The sequence below is a fragment of the Mobula birostris genome, chromosome 6 (assembly GCF_030028105.1).
Source record: "Mobula birostris isolate sMobBir1 chromosome 6, sMobBir1.hap1, whole genome shotgun sequence".
Taxonomy (NCBI): domain Eukaryota; kingdom Metazoa; phylum Chordata; class Chondrichthyes; order Myliobatiformes; family Myliobatidae; genus Mobula; species Mobula birostris.
The window spans coordinates 8,663,430-8,681,392 of NC_092375.1; the positions used below are offsets into that span (position 1 = coordinate 8,663,430).

The 17,963-nt window shown below is 42.1% G+C and overlaps 1 protein-coding gene across 6 annotated transcripts in view; it reads right to left on the reverse strand.

The window, feature by feature from the left end:
- usp25 (ubiquitin specific peptidase 25) overlaps window positions 1–17,963 on the reverse strand; it is a 551,935-nt gene that overhangs the window by 46,857 nt on the left and 487,115 nt on the right. For all 6 annotated transcript variants that reach the window (XM_072259857.1, XM_072259852.1, XM_072259853.1 and 3 more), the window contains 2 exons: window positions 16,927–17,005; window positions 15,393–15,472 (listed from right to left, as the gene is read on the reverse strand). In XM_072259857.1, the coding sequence (XP_072115958.1) occupies window positions 15,393–15,472; window positions 16,927–17,005 (159 nt within the window). The remainder of the gene's footprint in view (window positions 1–15,392; window positions 15,473–16,926; window positions 17,006–17,963) is intronic.

The following is a 17,963-nucleotide window of genomic DNA, read 5'->3' on the forward strand; positions in this document are numbered from 1 at the left end:
TAACTGACCTGCTGAGTTCCTCCAGCATTTTGTGTGTGCTAATCACATTCAGATTGGGGAAGAATAACAAACTTGGGGTTTCATTTTTCTACTTTCTGCTGCTCTAGAATCAAAATTAGAAACTGAATCAGGTTTAGTATCACTGACATGTCATGAAATATGTTGTTTTGAGGCAGCAGTACAGTGCAATACATAAAATTACAATAAATTATTATCTATATATCTATCTATATATACACACATACATACACACACACTCTCTCAATAAATCCATCCATAATATCTCTCTATATATATTAGTTAAATAATTAGTGCAAAAATAGTGAGATAGCATTCACGGCTTCATGAATGTCTGATTGGGGAGGGGAAGGAGCTATATCTTGGTCCATGTGACAATAATAAAGCAATACAAATAGCAATGGTGCCTCTGAGAACCAGATTTTAACAATCTCCTGGATCTTCACACAGTCCTGCTGAAGGGTCTTGGCCCAAAACATCACTTGTTTATTCCTCCTTGTAGATGTTGCCTGACCTGCTGAGCTCCTCCAGCACTGTGCGTGCGTGCGCGCGTGTGTGTGTGTGATGTGCAGTGTTCACATCAATAACTATTTACTAGAAGTGGATATGGTTAGAGATAAATACAGTGTAAAATGCAAAGAAAACAGACAAGCCATGTGTGGGTCGATGGGACTAGACAGAATAACAGTTTGGCATCATAGTTCACTTAGCCCCTGCCAGCTTGTATTCTTCCCCTCCCCTTCCCCCACCTCCTCACTCTGGCTTCCTTCCCCTTCTTTTCCAGTCCTGATGAAGCGTCTCTGCTCAAAACATTGACTGTTTATTCCCCTCCATGGACGCAGCCTGACCTGCTGAGTTCCTCCAGTACTTTGTGTGTGTTACTCTGGATTTCCAGCAAATGCAAAATAAGACCATAAGACATAGGAGCAGAATTAGGTCATGTGGCCCAATGAGTCTGCTCTGCCATTCCATCAGGGGTGATATATCATCCCTCTCAAACCATTCACCTGCCTTCACCTGACACCCCGACTATTTGAGAACCTATCAACGGCTACTTAAATATACTCAAAGACTTGGCCTCTACAGCCGCTCATGGCAAAGAACTCCAAAGATTCACCACCCTCTGGATAAAAAAAAATACTTTATACTTTATTGTCGCCAAACAATTGATACTGGAACGTACAATCATCACAGCGATATTTGATTCTGCGCTTCCTGCTCCCTGGATTACAAATTGATAGTAAATATTAAAAATTTAAATTTTAAATCATAAATAGAAAATAGAAAAATGGAAAGTAAGGTAGTGCAAAAAAACCGAGAGGCAGGTCCGGATATTTGGAGGGTACGGCCCAGATCCGGGTCAGGATCCGTTCAGCAGTCCTATCACAGTTGGAAAGAAGCTGTTCCCAAATCTGGCTGGGTGAAATCCTTCTCATCTCTGTTCTAAATGGACACCCCTTTATTCTGAGGCTGTCCCTTCTGGTCATAAACTCACCCAAGACAAGATACATCCTTTCCACATCCACTCTGTCTAGGCCTTTCAATTCCAGTGAATACAGGTCCAGAGTCATCAAATGCTCCTCACACATTAACCCTTTCATTTCCGGAATCATTCTTGTCAACCTCCTCTACACCCTCTCTAATGATGGCATTTTCTTAGATAAGGGGCCCAAAACTGCTCACAATACTTCAAGTGCAGTCTGACCAATGCCTTATATGATGCCTTCAGTATCATATCCTTGCTCCTATATTCTAGTTGTCTCGAAATGAATACTAACATTGCATTTACCTTCATTACTACTGACTCAACCTGTAAGTTAAACTTTAATGATCCTGCACAGAACTCCAAAGTCCTTTTGCACCTGACTTTTGAATTTTCTCCCCATTTAGAAAATAGTCTACACTTTTATTCCATCTACCAAAGTGCATGACCATATACTTCCCTACATAATATTCCACCTGCCACTTCTTTGCCCATTCTCCCAATCTGTCTAAGTCCTTCTGCAGACACCCTGATTCCTCAACATTACCTGTCCCTCCCTCTATCTTTGTATTCTTTGCAAACAGACAATAGACAATAGACAATAGGTGCAGGATTAGGCCATTTGGCCCTTTGAGCCAGCACCACCATTCACTGTGATTATGGCTGATCATCCACAATCAGTACCCTGTTCCTGCCTTCTCCCTATGTTCCTTGACTCCGCTATCATTAAGAGCTCTATCTAACTCTTTCTTGAAAGCATCCAGAGAATTGGCCTCCACTGCCTTCTGAGGCAGAGCATTCCACAGATCCACAACTCTCTGGGTGAAAAAGTTTTTCCTCAACTCCGTTCTAAATGGCCTACCCCTTATTCTCAAATTGTGGCCTCTGGTTCTGGACTCCCCCAACATCGGGAACATGTTTCCTGCCTCTAGCGTGTCCATTCCCTTAATAATCTTATATGTTTCAATCAGATCCCCTCTCATCCTTCTAAATTCCAGTGTATACAAGCCCAGTCGCTCCAATCTTTCAACATATGACAGTCCCGCCAACCCGGGAAATTACCTCGTGAACCTCCGCTGCACTCCCTCAATAGCAAGAATGTCCTTACTTAAATTTGGAGACCAAAACTGTACACAATACTCCAGGTGTGGTCTCACCAAGGCCCTGTACAACTGCAGAAGGACCTCTTTGCTCCTATACTCAACTCCCCTTGTTATGAAGGCCGACATGCCATTAGCTTTCTTCACTGCCTGCTGTACCTGCATGCTTACTTTCAGTGACTGATGGAACAAGGACACCAAGATCTCTTTGTACTTCCCTTTTCCTAACTTGACAACATTCAGATAGTAATCTGCCTTCCTGTTCTTGCCACCAAAGTGGATAACCTCACATTTATCCACATTAAACTGCATCTGCCATGCATCTGCCCACTCACCCAACCTGTCCAAGTCATCCTGCATTATCTCAACATCCTCCACACATTTCACACTGCCTCCCAGCTTTGTGTCATCTGCAAATTTACTAATGTTACTTTTAATCCCTTCATCTAAATCATTAATGTATGTAGGGCTCTCAGTATACTAAGTGGACTGTTAACTGTTGAATCACTTCTCTGAAGTGTTATATTAAAATGGCTTCTCGTAATGTTAACTGCTGAGCAAGGGGTTCTCTGTAACTGCACTGTTTGGGTTATACAGGGAGATAATGGAAATTGTATTCATTTGTTAGCCAATGGAAGTCATGTTCTGTTATCTTGTATATGTGTGCTGAGTTGAGGAGCATGGGCTTTTTCGGGAGGCGAGCAGAGAGGATGGATGTGTGAGGAACGGATGGTGGTTCCCGGGCGGCGGACACTGGACCTCGGGGGTTCGGAGGGTGGTCGGAGTCTCGGAAAGACGTTGTGGATGGAATCGGAGGCGTGAGCTCCAACGTATTAAAATATTATGTGCACGAGACTGATAAGTTACTTATGTGGCACCTTTTCTTGCAGTTGTTTCTACTAACCCAGCACCAAAAATTTGCTATAAAGTATAATTCTTTACTCGCACTTTGTATATTGTTTCATATTTGTGTCGTGGCTGATCATTGGGCAACTCACACCTTATCCACACCAAAGCAATTGCACTGTTTGGTGGGGTCGACGGCTATTCACCCTAGGCAACAGGGGAGGGGGTCAGTGGGGCAGAGACCCGTACATGTATATTGTAAATAGCTGCGGTCCCAGCACCAAGCCTTGCTGTACCCCACTAGTCACTGCCTGCCATTCTGAAAGGGATCCGATAATCTCTACTCTTTGTTTCCTGTCTGCCAACCAATTTTCTATTCATGTCAGTACCCTACCCCCAATACCATGTGCTCTAATTTTGCCCACTAGTCTCTTATGTGGGACCTTATCAAAGGCTTTCTGAAAGTCCAGGAACACTACATCCACTGACTCTCCCTTGTCCATTTTCATAGTTACATCCTCAAAAAATTCAAAGAGGATTAGTCAAGCATGATTTCCCCTTCGTAAATCCATGCTGACTCGGACCGATCCTGTTACTGCTGTCCAAATGTGCCGCTATTTCATCTTTTATAATTGACTCCAGCATCTTCCCCACCACTGATGTCAGGCTAACTGGTCTATAATTCCCTGTTTTCTCTCTTCCTCCTTTCTTAAAAAGTGGGATAATATTAGCTACCTTCCAGTCCTCAGGAACTGATCCTGAATCTATAAAAAATTAGAAAATAATTACCAATGCGTCCATGATTTCCAGGGCCACCTCCTTAAGTACCCTGGGGTGCAGATCATTAGGCCCTGGGGACTTATCAGCCTTCAGTCCCATCAGTCTATCCGACAGCATTTTCTGCCTAATGTGAATCTCCTTCAGTTCCTCCGTTACCCTAGGTCCTCCGGCCACTACTACATCTGGGAGATTGTTTGTGTCTTCCTTAGTGAAGACAGATCCAAAGTACCTGTTCAACTCGTCTGCCATTTCCTTGTGCCCCATAATAAATTCACCCGTTTCTGTCTTCAAGGGCCCAACTTTGGTCTTAACTAATTTTTCCCCTTTCACATACCTAAAGAAGCTTTTACTATCCTCCTTTATATTCTTGGCTAGCTTGCCTTCATATCTCATCTTTTCTCCCTGTATTGCCTTTTTGGTTATCCTCTGTTGCTCTTTAAAAGTTTCCCAATCCTCTGGCTTCCCGCTCATCTTTGCTATGTTATACTTCTTCTCTTTTATTTTTATACTATCCTTGACTTCCCTTGTCAACCACGGTCGCCCCTTACTCCCCTTAGAATCTTTCTTCCTCTTTGGAATACCTTCTGTATTATTCCCAGAAAAACCTGCCATTGTTCCACTGTCATCCCTGCTAGAGTATCCTCCCTGTCAACTTTGGCCAGCTCCTCCCTCATGGCTTCATAGTCCCCTTTGTTCAACTGCAATACTGACGCTTCCGATTTTCCCTTCTCCCTCTCAAACTGTAGTTTAAAACTTATCATATTATGGTCATTACCTCCTAATGGCTCCTTTACCTCGAGTTCCCTTATTGTGGCCACAGAGCCATCAATTCCCTCATCCAAATCATTGACATATACAATAATGCAAAAAGATGCAGTCCTAACACTTCCCCTTGCAGAACACTAGTCACCCAGAACCAAACAGAAAAGACTACCTTTATTCCCAATCTTTGCCTCCTGCTGATCAGCCAATGCTCTATCCATGTTCGTTTCTTTCCTCTAATACCATGGGTTCTTGTCTCGTTTAACAGTCTCATATGTGGCACCCTGTCAAACACCTTCTGAAAAACCAAACAATATTTACTGACCCTCCTTTGTCTGTCCTGCCTGTAATTTCCTCAAAGAATTCCAACAAAGTTGTCAGCCACGATTTCACCTGCTGACTTTGACCTACCTTATCATGTACCTCCAAGTACCCCAAAACCTCATCCTTAACAATGAACTCCAACACCTGCCCAACCACTGAAGTCAGGCTAACAGGCCCATAATTTCCTTTCTTCTGCCTCCCTCCCTTCTTAAAGAATGGAGAGATATTTTCATTTTCCAGTTTTCAGGAACCATTCCAGAATCGAGTGATTCTTGACTGATCATTGCAAATGCCTCCACAATCCCTTCAGCTATGTCCTTCTGAACCCTAGGTTGTAGTCCATCTGGTGCAGGTGACTTATCTATCTTCAGACCTCTCAGCTTCCCTAGCACCTTCCCCTTAGTAATATTAATTACACTCACTTCTGCCCCACAACACTCTCAAATTTCTGGCATTCTGCTAGCAGCTTTCACAGTGAAGACTGGCATAAGACACTTATTAAGTTTGTCTGCCATTCCTTTGTCCCCCATTACAACGTCTCTGGCGTATTTTTTCAGCAGTTCAATATCCACTCTCGCGACTCCTTTGCTCCTTATATATCTGAAAAAATTATGGGTATCCTCTTCGATATTTTTGGCTAGCTACCTTCATACTTCATCCAAGGGGAACACAACCTTGTTGTGGTTTGGAGACTTGTGTGCCTCAATGACTCGGAGAGCTATGCTGGCTGGAGTCAGGGCTGTATGCTTTGGTTCTTGGTAGGGTCATCCATGCCAAACAGATGAAAGGGTCGAGGCCAGACTAAGAGTGGTTCACCGGTCCTCTAAGTTTGGGAGGTTCAGCTCAGGACTAACAACCCCAATTAGTCAAAAACAATTGTTACGGAAACAGCAATGAAGAATCCTTCTATGGACAGACAGAGATGGAGGACTTTCATTGCTGCCCTGAACGCCAGTGGCGTAATGGGTAATAACTAACCTTCGTATTTCATCTTTTTTCTCCTTATGGATTATTAGCTGCCTTCTGTTGGTTTTTAAAAGCTTCCCAATCCTCTAACTTCCCACTAATTTTTGCTATATTATATGGCCTCTTAGGGTTAGTAAGTTGTGGGCATGCTATGTTGGTACCAGAACCTTGCAACACTTGTGGTCCACCTCCAGCACAATCCTCGGAATGTGTTGGGCACTTACGCAAAACGGCTCATTTCACTGTATGTTTTGATGTACATTTGACAAATAAAGTTACCTTTAATCTTAAATCACTACCTCAGTATAGCAACACTGTAACCACTTTGGTCACTTTGCATTAAAATGGATTTTGTTTCTTCTTCTGTTCCAATTGCATTTTTTTATATAAAAGTTGTGTCTATATTAAATTTATGTTTCTCTTGTGAACGCTGTTTACATCATGGGCGCTAGTCTCCATTGTGGGCGCTAGTCTACATCGTGGGCGCTAGTCATCAGCCATCGAGGACATCTTCAAATGGTGATGCCTCCAAAAGCCAGCATCCACCATTAAGCACCCCCACCACCCAGAACATACCTTCTTCTCTCTGTTAATATCAAGGAGGAGGTACAGAAGCCTAATGATGCATACTCAACATTTTAGGAAAAGTTTCTTCCCCTCCGATTTCTACATATCCATGAACCCATGAACACTACCTTACTACAATGTTCTCTTTTTGCATTATGTATTTAGATTTTAAATATAATAACTTATAGTAAGGGTTTATGTAATGCATCATACTGCTGCTGCAAAATAACAAATTTCACAACGTATGTCAGTAATAATAATTCTGATTCAGATTATAGTGTCATAGAGTCATAGACCACTAGAGCACAGAAACGGGTTTTATAGCCCATCTAACCCTAACCCTAATGCAGCAATCTGCTGCTGTCTGTAAGGAGTTCATGTGGATATTCTCCAGGTGCCCCCATTTCCTCCCACATTCCAAAGATGTACTGGTTTGGAGGTTAACTCATCACCTGGGTGTAACTGGGTGGCGGAGGCTCTTTAGGCTTTGTTACAGTGTTGTATCTCTCTAAAAAAACTAGCTGCGCCTCTAGCCAAGCTGTATCAATACAACTACAACACTGACATCTACCTGACAAGGTGGAAAATTACAGATGTGTCTCAGAATCAGGTTTATTGTCACTGACATACAAGATGTCATGAAATGTGTTGTTTTGTGGCAGAAATGCAGTGCAAAGGTATTTAAAAGATTACTGTGAGTGATAATGAGGAAATATATAATTAGTGTAAAAGGGGAATAGCAACATGGTGTTTGTGGATTGTTCAGAAATCTGATGGTGAGAGGAAAGAAGTTCTTCCTAAAATGTTGAGTGTGTGTCTTCAAACTCATGTACCTCCTCCTATATGGTGGTAATGAGAAGAGGGCATGCCCCAGGTAACAAAAAGTACTTAAATGATGGATACTGTCTTCTTAAGGCATCGCCTTTTGATGATGTCCTCAATGGTGTGGAGGGTTGTGATGGTGAAGGAACTGGCTGAGTCTACAACCCTCGGCAGCATCCTGTGATCCTGTGCATTGGAGCCTCCATACCAGACGCTGACACCACCAGTCCGAATGCTATTCATCGTACATCTGTACAAATTTGCTCGTCTTTGGTGACATACAAAATCTCCTCAAACTCCTAATGAAATACAGCCACAGCCATGCCTTCTTTGTAATTGGATCAATATGTTAGGTCCAGAATAGATCTTTAGAAATGTTGACACCCAGGCACTTGAAACTTCTCACCCTTTCCACTTCTGATCCTTCAATGAAGACTTGTATGTGTTTCCTCAACATCCCCTTCTTGAAGTTCACAATCAATTCCTTGGTCTTACTGTTGTTGCAACACCACTCAACCAGCTGAACTGTCTAGCTCCTGGATGCCTCCTCATCACCATCTGAAATTCTGCTAACAGTAGTTGTATCATTGGCAAATTTATATATGGTGTTTGAGCTGTGCCTAGCCACACAGTCATAGGTGTAGAGAAAGTAAAGCAGTGGGCTAAGCATGCATTCTTGAGATATGCCAGTGTTGATTGTCAGCAAGGAGGAGATGTTATTTCCGATCTGCACTGACAGTGTGTGTCTTCTTTCTTTTAAGTGCAACCAGGCTACTGACTGACTAACACAAAACAGCTGATATGAGTCCACAAGACACGGGAGTAGAATTGTACCACTCGGCGCATTATGGCTGATTTATTAACTCTCTCAACTCCGTTCTCCTATAACCACTGATGCCTTTGCTATTCAAGAATGGATCAACCTCCACTTTAAATATTCCCAATGAGTTGGCCTTCACAGCCGTCTGTGGCATTGAATTCCACAGATTCACCATCCTCAAGGTAAATAAATTATTCCTTATCTCTGTTCTAAAAGAAAGTCCTTCTATTCTGAGACTGTGCCCTCCGATCCTAGACTCCCCCACTATTGGAAACATCCATCCTCTGCACATCTACTCTATCTAGGCCTTTCAATATTCAATAGGTTTCAATCAGATCCCCTCTCATTCTTCTAAACTCTAGTGAGTACGGGCCCAGCACCATTAAACACCTCTACTTTCTCAGTAAGCTAAAGAAATTTGGCACATCCCTATTGACTCTCAGCAACTTCTATCAAGGCACCATTAAAGCATCTATCCAGATGTATCACAGATTGGCACAGCAATTGTTCCGGCCATGACCGTAAGAAACTGCTGAGAGTTTCACATCTCGGCGTATCAGGGAAACCAGCCTCCTCCCTCATGACTCTGTCTACACTTCCCGCTGCCTCGCTAACGCAGCCAACATAATCAAAGACTCCACCCATCAGGACATTTTCTCTTCTCCCCCTTCAGATCGGACAGAAGATACAAAAGACTGAAAACATAAAAAAAATCCTCAAGGGCAGTTTTTATAAAGCTACAAGATGGCTCCCTGGTACGATAGATACTAGGAACACCCCAACATCACCCAGCACAGATTATTGATCACACTGCTGGTAATAGTTATACAGTTGTATATTTAACAATATGTTGTATTTGCCCTTTATTTGAACTTGTACATCTCTAGAATATTTTGTTTAATCTGTTAATATTATTTTATGTACTGTAGGTGATATATATACTGTGTTTTGCACATCAGTCCCAAAAAGACATTGTCTCGTTTAGCTGTATATGTGTGTATGGCTGAATGACAATAAACTTGAACTTGAAGGACTATTGACCTCATAATTTACCTTGCACTTTCTCTCTTAACTATATGACTTCATTCTGCATGCTGTTCATGTTTTACCTTGTTCTGCCTCAATGCATGCTTGTAATCCACTGATCTGTATGGACAGTATGCAGGGCAAGTTTTTTCCTGTAACTTGGTACATGTGACAATAAGAAACAATTTACCAACTGAGCCCTTCCAGCTCAATGAGCCCACGTGACCAATTGTTCTACTAATCAGTATGTCTTTGGGATGTGGGAGGAAACTGGAGCACTCGGAGGAAGCCAACATCAATAAAGGGAATACGTACAAACTCCTTGCAGGCAGTGGCGGGAAATGAAGCTGGTCTCTGGTGCTGTAAAGTGTTACACTAACCGCCACGCTACTGTACTGCTATTTTCAGCTAATAATGGTTCCCTGAAGCACTTTGGGACATTTTACCACATTAATCAGTTTGAAGAATTGCATTAACTCGTAGCAAAAATTGTAGAGGTTTTCTATTTTCATTGCAAACCTGTAATTAATTGTACAGTGATAAAAACAGGGATGCTTTTTGGGGGTTGATACTAAACCATAAAATGTTAAATTCTTTGTTTGAAAACAGACTAGGCAATTGGACAAAAGAAGTTCGAAAGGAAAAAAGTTTAGAATTTCCTTGCAATCACACTTGCTCATATTTCAGCTGCAATGCAGCTGGTGACCGAGTCTGCCAAGTGGTCCTTTGTTGCGTGACTTAGGTTCAGAATGTTTAGACTTGGTAATATGCTTATAAATTAATTTTTCAGAATGGACAAAAAACGCTTAGTTTCAGGACTCAGAGTGCTGTGATAGCATCTCCATGAAATGAGAAGTATTCCATGGAAATATGTGGCGTGCTTTAAATCCCACAACTGAGGCTTTACAGATTTTTCATGGCCGTCATCACCTGAAGAGAGGCTGCTGCTGCCCAACCAAACTGTTCCACGTAGCAGCTTAGACAACAGTGATAGGAGATGGAGATGGTGGCTAATGAGGGTCAGAGTTTGCCTATTAGCAGCGCCAGCTCAAAAGCTTGTGGATTTAATTCCCAAACAAGTCCCTTAAGACCATAAGGTACAGAAGCAGAATTAGGACATTCAGCCCATCGAGTCTGCTCTGCCATTCCATCACAGCTGATTTATTATCCCTTTCAAGCCCATTCTCCTGTCTTCTCCCTGTAACCTTTGATGCCCTGACTAATCAAGAATCTATCAATCTCCGCGTTAAATATACCCAATGACTTGGCCTTCACAACTGTTTGTGACAATGAATTCCACAGATTCACCACCTCTGGCTAAACTATACCGCATCACTATTCTAAAGGGATGTCATTCTATTCAGAGGCTGTGCTCTCTGGTCCTAAACTCTGCCACTAATGGAAACAGGAGGTCCATCAACCAGTCAGGGGATCAGAGGTTGACAGGGTCAGCAACTTTAAATTCCACACTGTTATCATTTCAGAGGATCTATCCTGGGTGCAGCACGTACGTACCATTATGAAGAAAGCATGGCAGCTTCTCTACTTTCATAAATGTTTGTGAAAATTCGACATGTCATCCAAAACTTTGACAAACTTTTACAGATGTGTGGTGGAGTGGCCTTGAATGGAAAAGCCTACACAAAGTCGTGCATCACAGGTAAAGTTCTCCCCGCCATTGAGCACATCTACACAAAGCGCTGTCACAGGAAAGAAGCATCCGTCATCAATGGCACCCCACCATCCAGGCTATGCTCTCTTTGTACTGCTGCATCAGGAGGAAGGTACAGGAGCCTCAGGACCTACACCACCAGGTTTACGAACAGTTATTACCCTTCAGTCACTAAAATGTCCACTCTTTATTCCTTTTCATTATCTGGAGGGATAACTTCACTAAACTCACTTGCACCATCATTGATATGTTCCTATAACCTATGGACTCATTTTCAAGGACTCTTCATCTCAGCCTCTCAATATTTATCACTTACTTATCTATTTGTTTTTATTTTTGTATTTGCACAGTTTATTGTCTTTTACACAGTGGCTGGGGCAGTCTTTCATCGATTCCATTGTGTTTCCTGTATTTACTGCTAATGCCTGCAAGAAAATGAATCTCAGGGTTGTATAGTAAATGGTGACCTTCACAGTGGCATGCAAAAGTTTGAGCACCCCGGTTAAAATTTCTGTTACTATGAATAGCTAAGCGAGTAAAAGATGAACTGATTTCCAAAAGGCATAACGTTAAAGATGACACATTTCTTTAATATTTTAAGCAAGATTACTTTTTTATTTCCATCTTATACAGTTTCAAAATAACAAAGAAGGAAAAGGGCCGGAAGCAAAAGTTTGGGCACCCTGCATGGTCAGTACTTAGTAACACCCCCGATGGCAAGTATCACAGCTTGTAAACGCTTTCTGTAGCCAGCTAAGAGTCTTTCAATTCTTGTATGGGGGATTTTCGCCCATACTTCCTTGCAAAAGGCTTCTAGTTCTGTGAGATTCTTGGGCCGTCTTGCATGCACTGCTCTTTATCCACAGATTCTCGATGATGTTTTGGTCGGGGGTCTGTGAGGGCCATGGCAAAACCTTCAGCTTGCGCTTCTTGAGGTAGTCCATTGAAGATTTTGAGGTATGTTTAGGATTATTGTCCTGTTGTAGAAGCCATCCTCTTTTCAACTTCAACTTTTTTACAGGCGGTATGATGTTTGCTTCCAGAATTTGCTGGTATTAAATCAAATTCATTCTTCCCTCTACTTGTGAAATGTTCCCCGTGCTACTGGCTGCAACACAAACCCAAAGTATGATCGATCCACCCCCGTGCTTAACAGTTGGAGAGGTGTTCTTTTCATGAAATTCTGCACCCTTTTTTCTCCAAACATACCTCTGCCCATTGCAGCCAAAAAGTTCTATTTTCACTTCATCAGTCCACAGGACTTGTTTCCAAAATGCATTGGGCTTGTTTAGATGTTCCTTTGCGAACTTCTGATGCTAGCAATCCTACGAGCAGTTCTCTCAGAAAGTTTTCTTGGTCTTCCAGACCTCAACTTGACCTGCACCATTCCTGTTAACTGCCATTGCTTAATTACATTACAAACTGAGGAAACGGCTACCTGAAAGCGCTTTGCTATCTTCTTATAGCCTTCTCCTGCTTTGTGGGCATCATTTATTTTAATTTTCAGAGTGCCAGGCAGCTGCTTAAAGGAGCCCATGGCTGCTGATTGTTGGGACAAGGTTTGAGGAGTCAGGGTATTTATAAAGCTTTGAAATTTGCATCACCTGGCCTTTGCTAACGATGACTGTGAACAAGCCATAGACCTAACAAGCTAATTAAGGTCTGAGACCTTGGTAAAAGTTATCAGAGAGCTGAACTCTCTTGTGGTGCCCAAACTTTTGCATGGTGCTCCTTTCCTTTTTACCCCCACTCTGAAATTGTACAAAAAAACACTAATCTTGCTTAAAATGTTGAAAAGAATGTTTCATCTTTAACTTTACGACTTTTGGAGATCAGTTCATCTTCTACTCACTTAACTATTCACAGTAACAGACAGTTTGACCAGGGGTGCCCAAACTTTTGCATGCCACTGTATGTACTGCACTTCGATAATGAATTTACTTTGAACTTCGAACATCCTCTGTATATCCACTCTATCTAGATCTTACAATATTCAATGTTTCAATAGAAATCCCCTAAACTCCAGCGAGTACAGGCCCATCAAATGCGCATCATACATTAACCCTTTCATTCCCAGAATCATTCACCGGACAATCTAATTTGTCCCAAGTTTTCTTTAGTCAGGTCTTTTCCAAATATCTTCCATTTAATGAGCCCCTTAAAGAGAAAGTGGAATAGGTTTCTTACTGTCATGTGTACCAAGATACAGTGTAAAGCTTGTCTTTCATATAGGTCAATTCATTGCACAGGACATTGAGGAAGTACAAGGTAAAACATTAATAATCTAGAATAAAATGTATAGCTACAGAGAAAGGGCAATGCAGATACACATTAAAATGCAAAATCATAACGAGGTAGAAAGGATGTCTTAGCATTAGAGAGGGTCCAGAGGCTAACAAGAATAATTCCAGGAATGGAATGTATGAGGAACACAAACATGAGAAAATCAAACATGAGAAAATCTGCAGACGCTGGAATTCCCAGCAACACACACAAAATGCTGGACCTGTTCTCAGCCCGGAACATCGACTGTTTACTCTTTTCCATAGATGCTGCCTGGCCTGCTGAGTTCCCCCCGCACTTTGTGTACGTATGAGGAGTGTTTGATTGTGCTAGGCCTGTACTCCTCAGAGTTTAGAAGAATGAGGGGATGTCGTTGAAGCCTATCAAATATTGAGAGGCACGTATAGAAGGGACATGGAAAAGATTTTTCCAATTGTGAAGGAATCTATGATCAGAGAGCACAACCTTGGAATACAAGGATGTCCCTTTAAAACAAAAATGAGGAAGAATTTCTTCAGCCAGAGGGTAGTGAAACAGGGGAATTCATTACCATAGATGCCTGTGCAAGCCAAGTCATTGGTTATATTTAAAATGGATATTGAAAGGTTCTTGATTAGTAAGGGCACCAAAGACGGTAGAATAGAGTGGAGGGAAAATAAATCAGCAACGATTGAATGGTGGAGCAGACTTGATAAGTTGAATGGCTTAGTCCTGCTCCCGTGTCTTCTGATCCTAAGGTTTGCCCATGTGGCTTTTATCCAGTAGTGTGTGGGATTACTCCCAGGCTGCTGGTTGCTATGGGCTGAGACAGCTCCTGCAGTTCTCAGGCTGCACTATTGGCTTTACTCCAGCAGGGGTCACTGCAAAGTGGCTTTTCAGACCAATCTGGAGAGAGGAAGCAAAACTGGTCAGCTGGAGGAATCGGCAGAACTTAAACAACAAATAAAAAACGCTGGAGAAACTGATCAGTTCATGCAGCATCTATGGAAAGGTATAAAAACCAACGTGTCAGGCTAACACCCTTCATCAGGACTTGGCCTGAAATGTCGACTCTTTATTCCTTTCTATTGACGCTGTCTAACCTGAGGAGTTCTTCCGGTACTCTGTGTGTGTTGTTCAAGATTTCCAGCAACTGCAGAATCTCTTGCATTTAGAACTTAAACCAAAGCAGCAGGGATATTTCAAGAGAATGAAAATGGCAGAAACTTGATGTGCAAATTAGCTTGTATTTGAAGAGCAGAGATCTATTACGCCCATCACCGCACTTCACTATAGACATGCTAAACTATTTTTTATAATGTTCTTTACATCACAAATACATGCTGGCATTTATGTATTTATGCACATTTTATTCAGTATCTGTACTTGAACCTCTAACTTTATTTTTCATATAATTCTTTATATGGGTCTCTACCAAAGGAGGAGTAAGGTGCTCCTTCCCTCCGCCAACCTGCAGGTCACCCTTGGGCAAGGTGTATCACCTGCTTAGCTCCCCAATGGGTCATACGAAGCCTTTGGAGCAGGTGGTGGATGGTCGTATGTGCAGCTGGTGCGTATCACAAGTCCTGATTATGTGACCTCTGAGGCCAGGTGGACAATCTCTGAAGAGTATTGGTAATGGCTGGGTCTTGTAAAGACACTGCCCAGAAGAAGGGAATGGCAAACCACTTCTGTGGAAAAGTTTAACAAGAAGAATCATTGCCATCCATAGAAAGGCCATAAACACCCACGTCATATGGCACAGCACAAAGCAAAAAACCGACAAATTCTTTATCATTATTGAATATTTTTTGTTGCGTGTTGTGCCCTGAAATTTCTAATACATGTAAATGTATATGGTGCATAAAGTAGGCCCTTGATCCTTAAAACTCACAGTAAATAAAGATGTTACACTCACTGTGCACAATACAATCCCCATCTTACCATTTCCTCTGGAACAGCTCCAGGCCGATCATTATACAAACGGTGGTTTCTCGAAACCTTCGGTATTCCTGATGCCACCTCTGTTCAAAACAAAACATGAGGGGACTGATAAGTTGGTTTATCACTGTCACATGTACTGAGATATAGGGAAAACCTTTGTTCTGTATATCTTAGGTGCATCTACAAGGAGCGCTGCTATGAGAAAGCAGCGACCATCATCAACTACCCTCACCATCCAAGCCATGCTCTCTTCTTGCTGCCGCCATCAGGCAGGAGGTACGAGAATCTTAAGTCCCATACCACCAGGAACAGTTATTATCCCTTCAACCATCAGTCTCCTGAACTTCACTCATCTCAACACTGAACTGATTCCATAACCATGACTTCACTTTCAAGGACTCTATAACACTTGTTATCAATACTATTCTTTATTATTTAAGATTCATAAGGATGTTGCAAGGGCTGAAGAGAATGTGTTACAGGACGAAACTGTAAAGACTGGGATTGTTTTCCTTGGAGTGAAGGAAGCTGAGAGGTGAACGTAAGAGAGTTTTATATATATATGGCCTAGTCCATCACAGGAAAAGCCCTCCCCCACCTTTGAGCACATCTACAAGGAACACTGCCACAAGAAAGCATCATCCATTATCAGGAACCCCCATTATTCAGGCCATACTCTCTTCTCGCTGCTGCCAGTGGGAAGGAGGTACAGGGGCCTTAGGTCCCACACCACCAGGTTCAGGAACAGTTATTGCCCCTTAACCATTAGGCTCCTGAACCAGTGCAGATAACTTCACTCATCTCAACATTACTGTAAACTGAATTCAACCTACTGGCTCACTGTCAAAGACTCTACAACTCAGTTCTCTGTATGCTTGTATGTATTATTTATTTATATGTACGGCACATGGATTGACACCATATGATGTGCTATCCACAATAACAAAATTCTAAATCGAAGCAAGTACATTTGATCCTTTAAGAAACTAGCAATAACGAACAATCTTGTAACAATAAAAACCCATAAAACTAAAACTAGCGAGACACGAAACAATGGTCTAGACGGTACCATTAACGATCTTAGCGTATTTAAGCAGTTTTAACCAGTCAACAAAAAAATTCATCCTCGTCTACTCCCTGGCTATAACCAGGCTAAACTGGCTTAGAGAAAGCGTGAATATGTAACTATACTCTTCACTTCTGCCACGCTCCAACCCATGTGGCAAATTACCCATAATAAATGCACTACAGAAAATACAGTAGACAGAAAATAGATACATTGCTCTGACAATCTGCAGTTTGTCTTTTGAACATTGGTTGGTTGTCTGTCTGTGTGCAGTTTTTCATTGATTCTATCGTGTTCCTTTGTATTTACTGTGAATGATTGCAAGAAAATGAATCTCAGGATAATACGTGGTGACACGTATGTACTTTGATAATAAATTTAGCTTGAGATCGGGTATACAACAGAATGCAGTTAGTCAGACTCTTACTTTCTATGTGATCAGTCTTTAACCCATGCTAGCACACTGACCTCATACTCCTCCATGTTGACTTCCTTGGGTTTGATTAATTCAAGCTTGGCCCGAGCAATTTTCATTACACTGCGACACCTTAAACACAGAAATGATGGAATGGGTGAGACTCAGAAGCAAACCTGCAGGTAATGACACCACACATCACTGTTCCTCTGAAAGATATCTCAGACCAGATCGGGACACTAGAATTAGTGGTGAAGCCGGGAGATGTGGCAAATTTCCTGGTGGGTGTTGACATCCCTGCAAAGCGTTCATGGATCTGGACTAGCTCCTTACCAAGAAAAGGTTGGAGGCCCAGAGGTGGCCTGTCCTGGTGTGAGAGGTCTGTCTGTGTGGAAGGGAGGTAAAGGGCTTGTTTTGTTTCATTACGTCATTGTTTATTGCTGCTTGTGTTGTTCTGCTGAACATTGTAGACAATCTATGTTGGTGCTGTAATGTGTGTTGATATCTACAGGCTGCCCCCAGCACATCCGTAAGGTGTGTTGGTTATTGACATTAAACATGCATTTCGCTGGATGCTTTGATAGAGAAATCTGAATACATAATATAGAAAAATCAAAGCCTCGTGGCACAGTCGCATAGCAGACAGTGTAAGCACCCTGGGTTCAATTCCCATTGCTGTCTGTAAGGAGTTTGTATGTTCCCCTCATGACTGCATGGGTTTCTTCCGGATGCTCCATTTTCCTCCCATTTTCCAAATGCATACTGGTTTATAGCATGGGCTCATCCGGCCGAAAGAACCTGTTACCATGCTGTATGTCTGAATAAAACTAACAGAAATAAAATAAATGAAAGATTGAAGACAGCTTGGATTTCATTGATTTGTTTTTGCCCATCCACACTAATCCCATTAGCCTGTATTAGACCATAGGAATAGGAACAGAATTACACCATTCAGCCCACCGAGTCTGTTCTGCCATTCCATTACGGCTGACTTATTATCCCCCTCAACCCCGTTCTTCTGCGTTTTCCTCGTAACCAATGACTTGGCATCCACAGCCATCTGTGGCAATGAATTCCACAGGTTCACTAC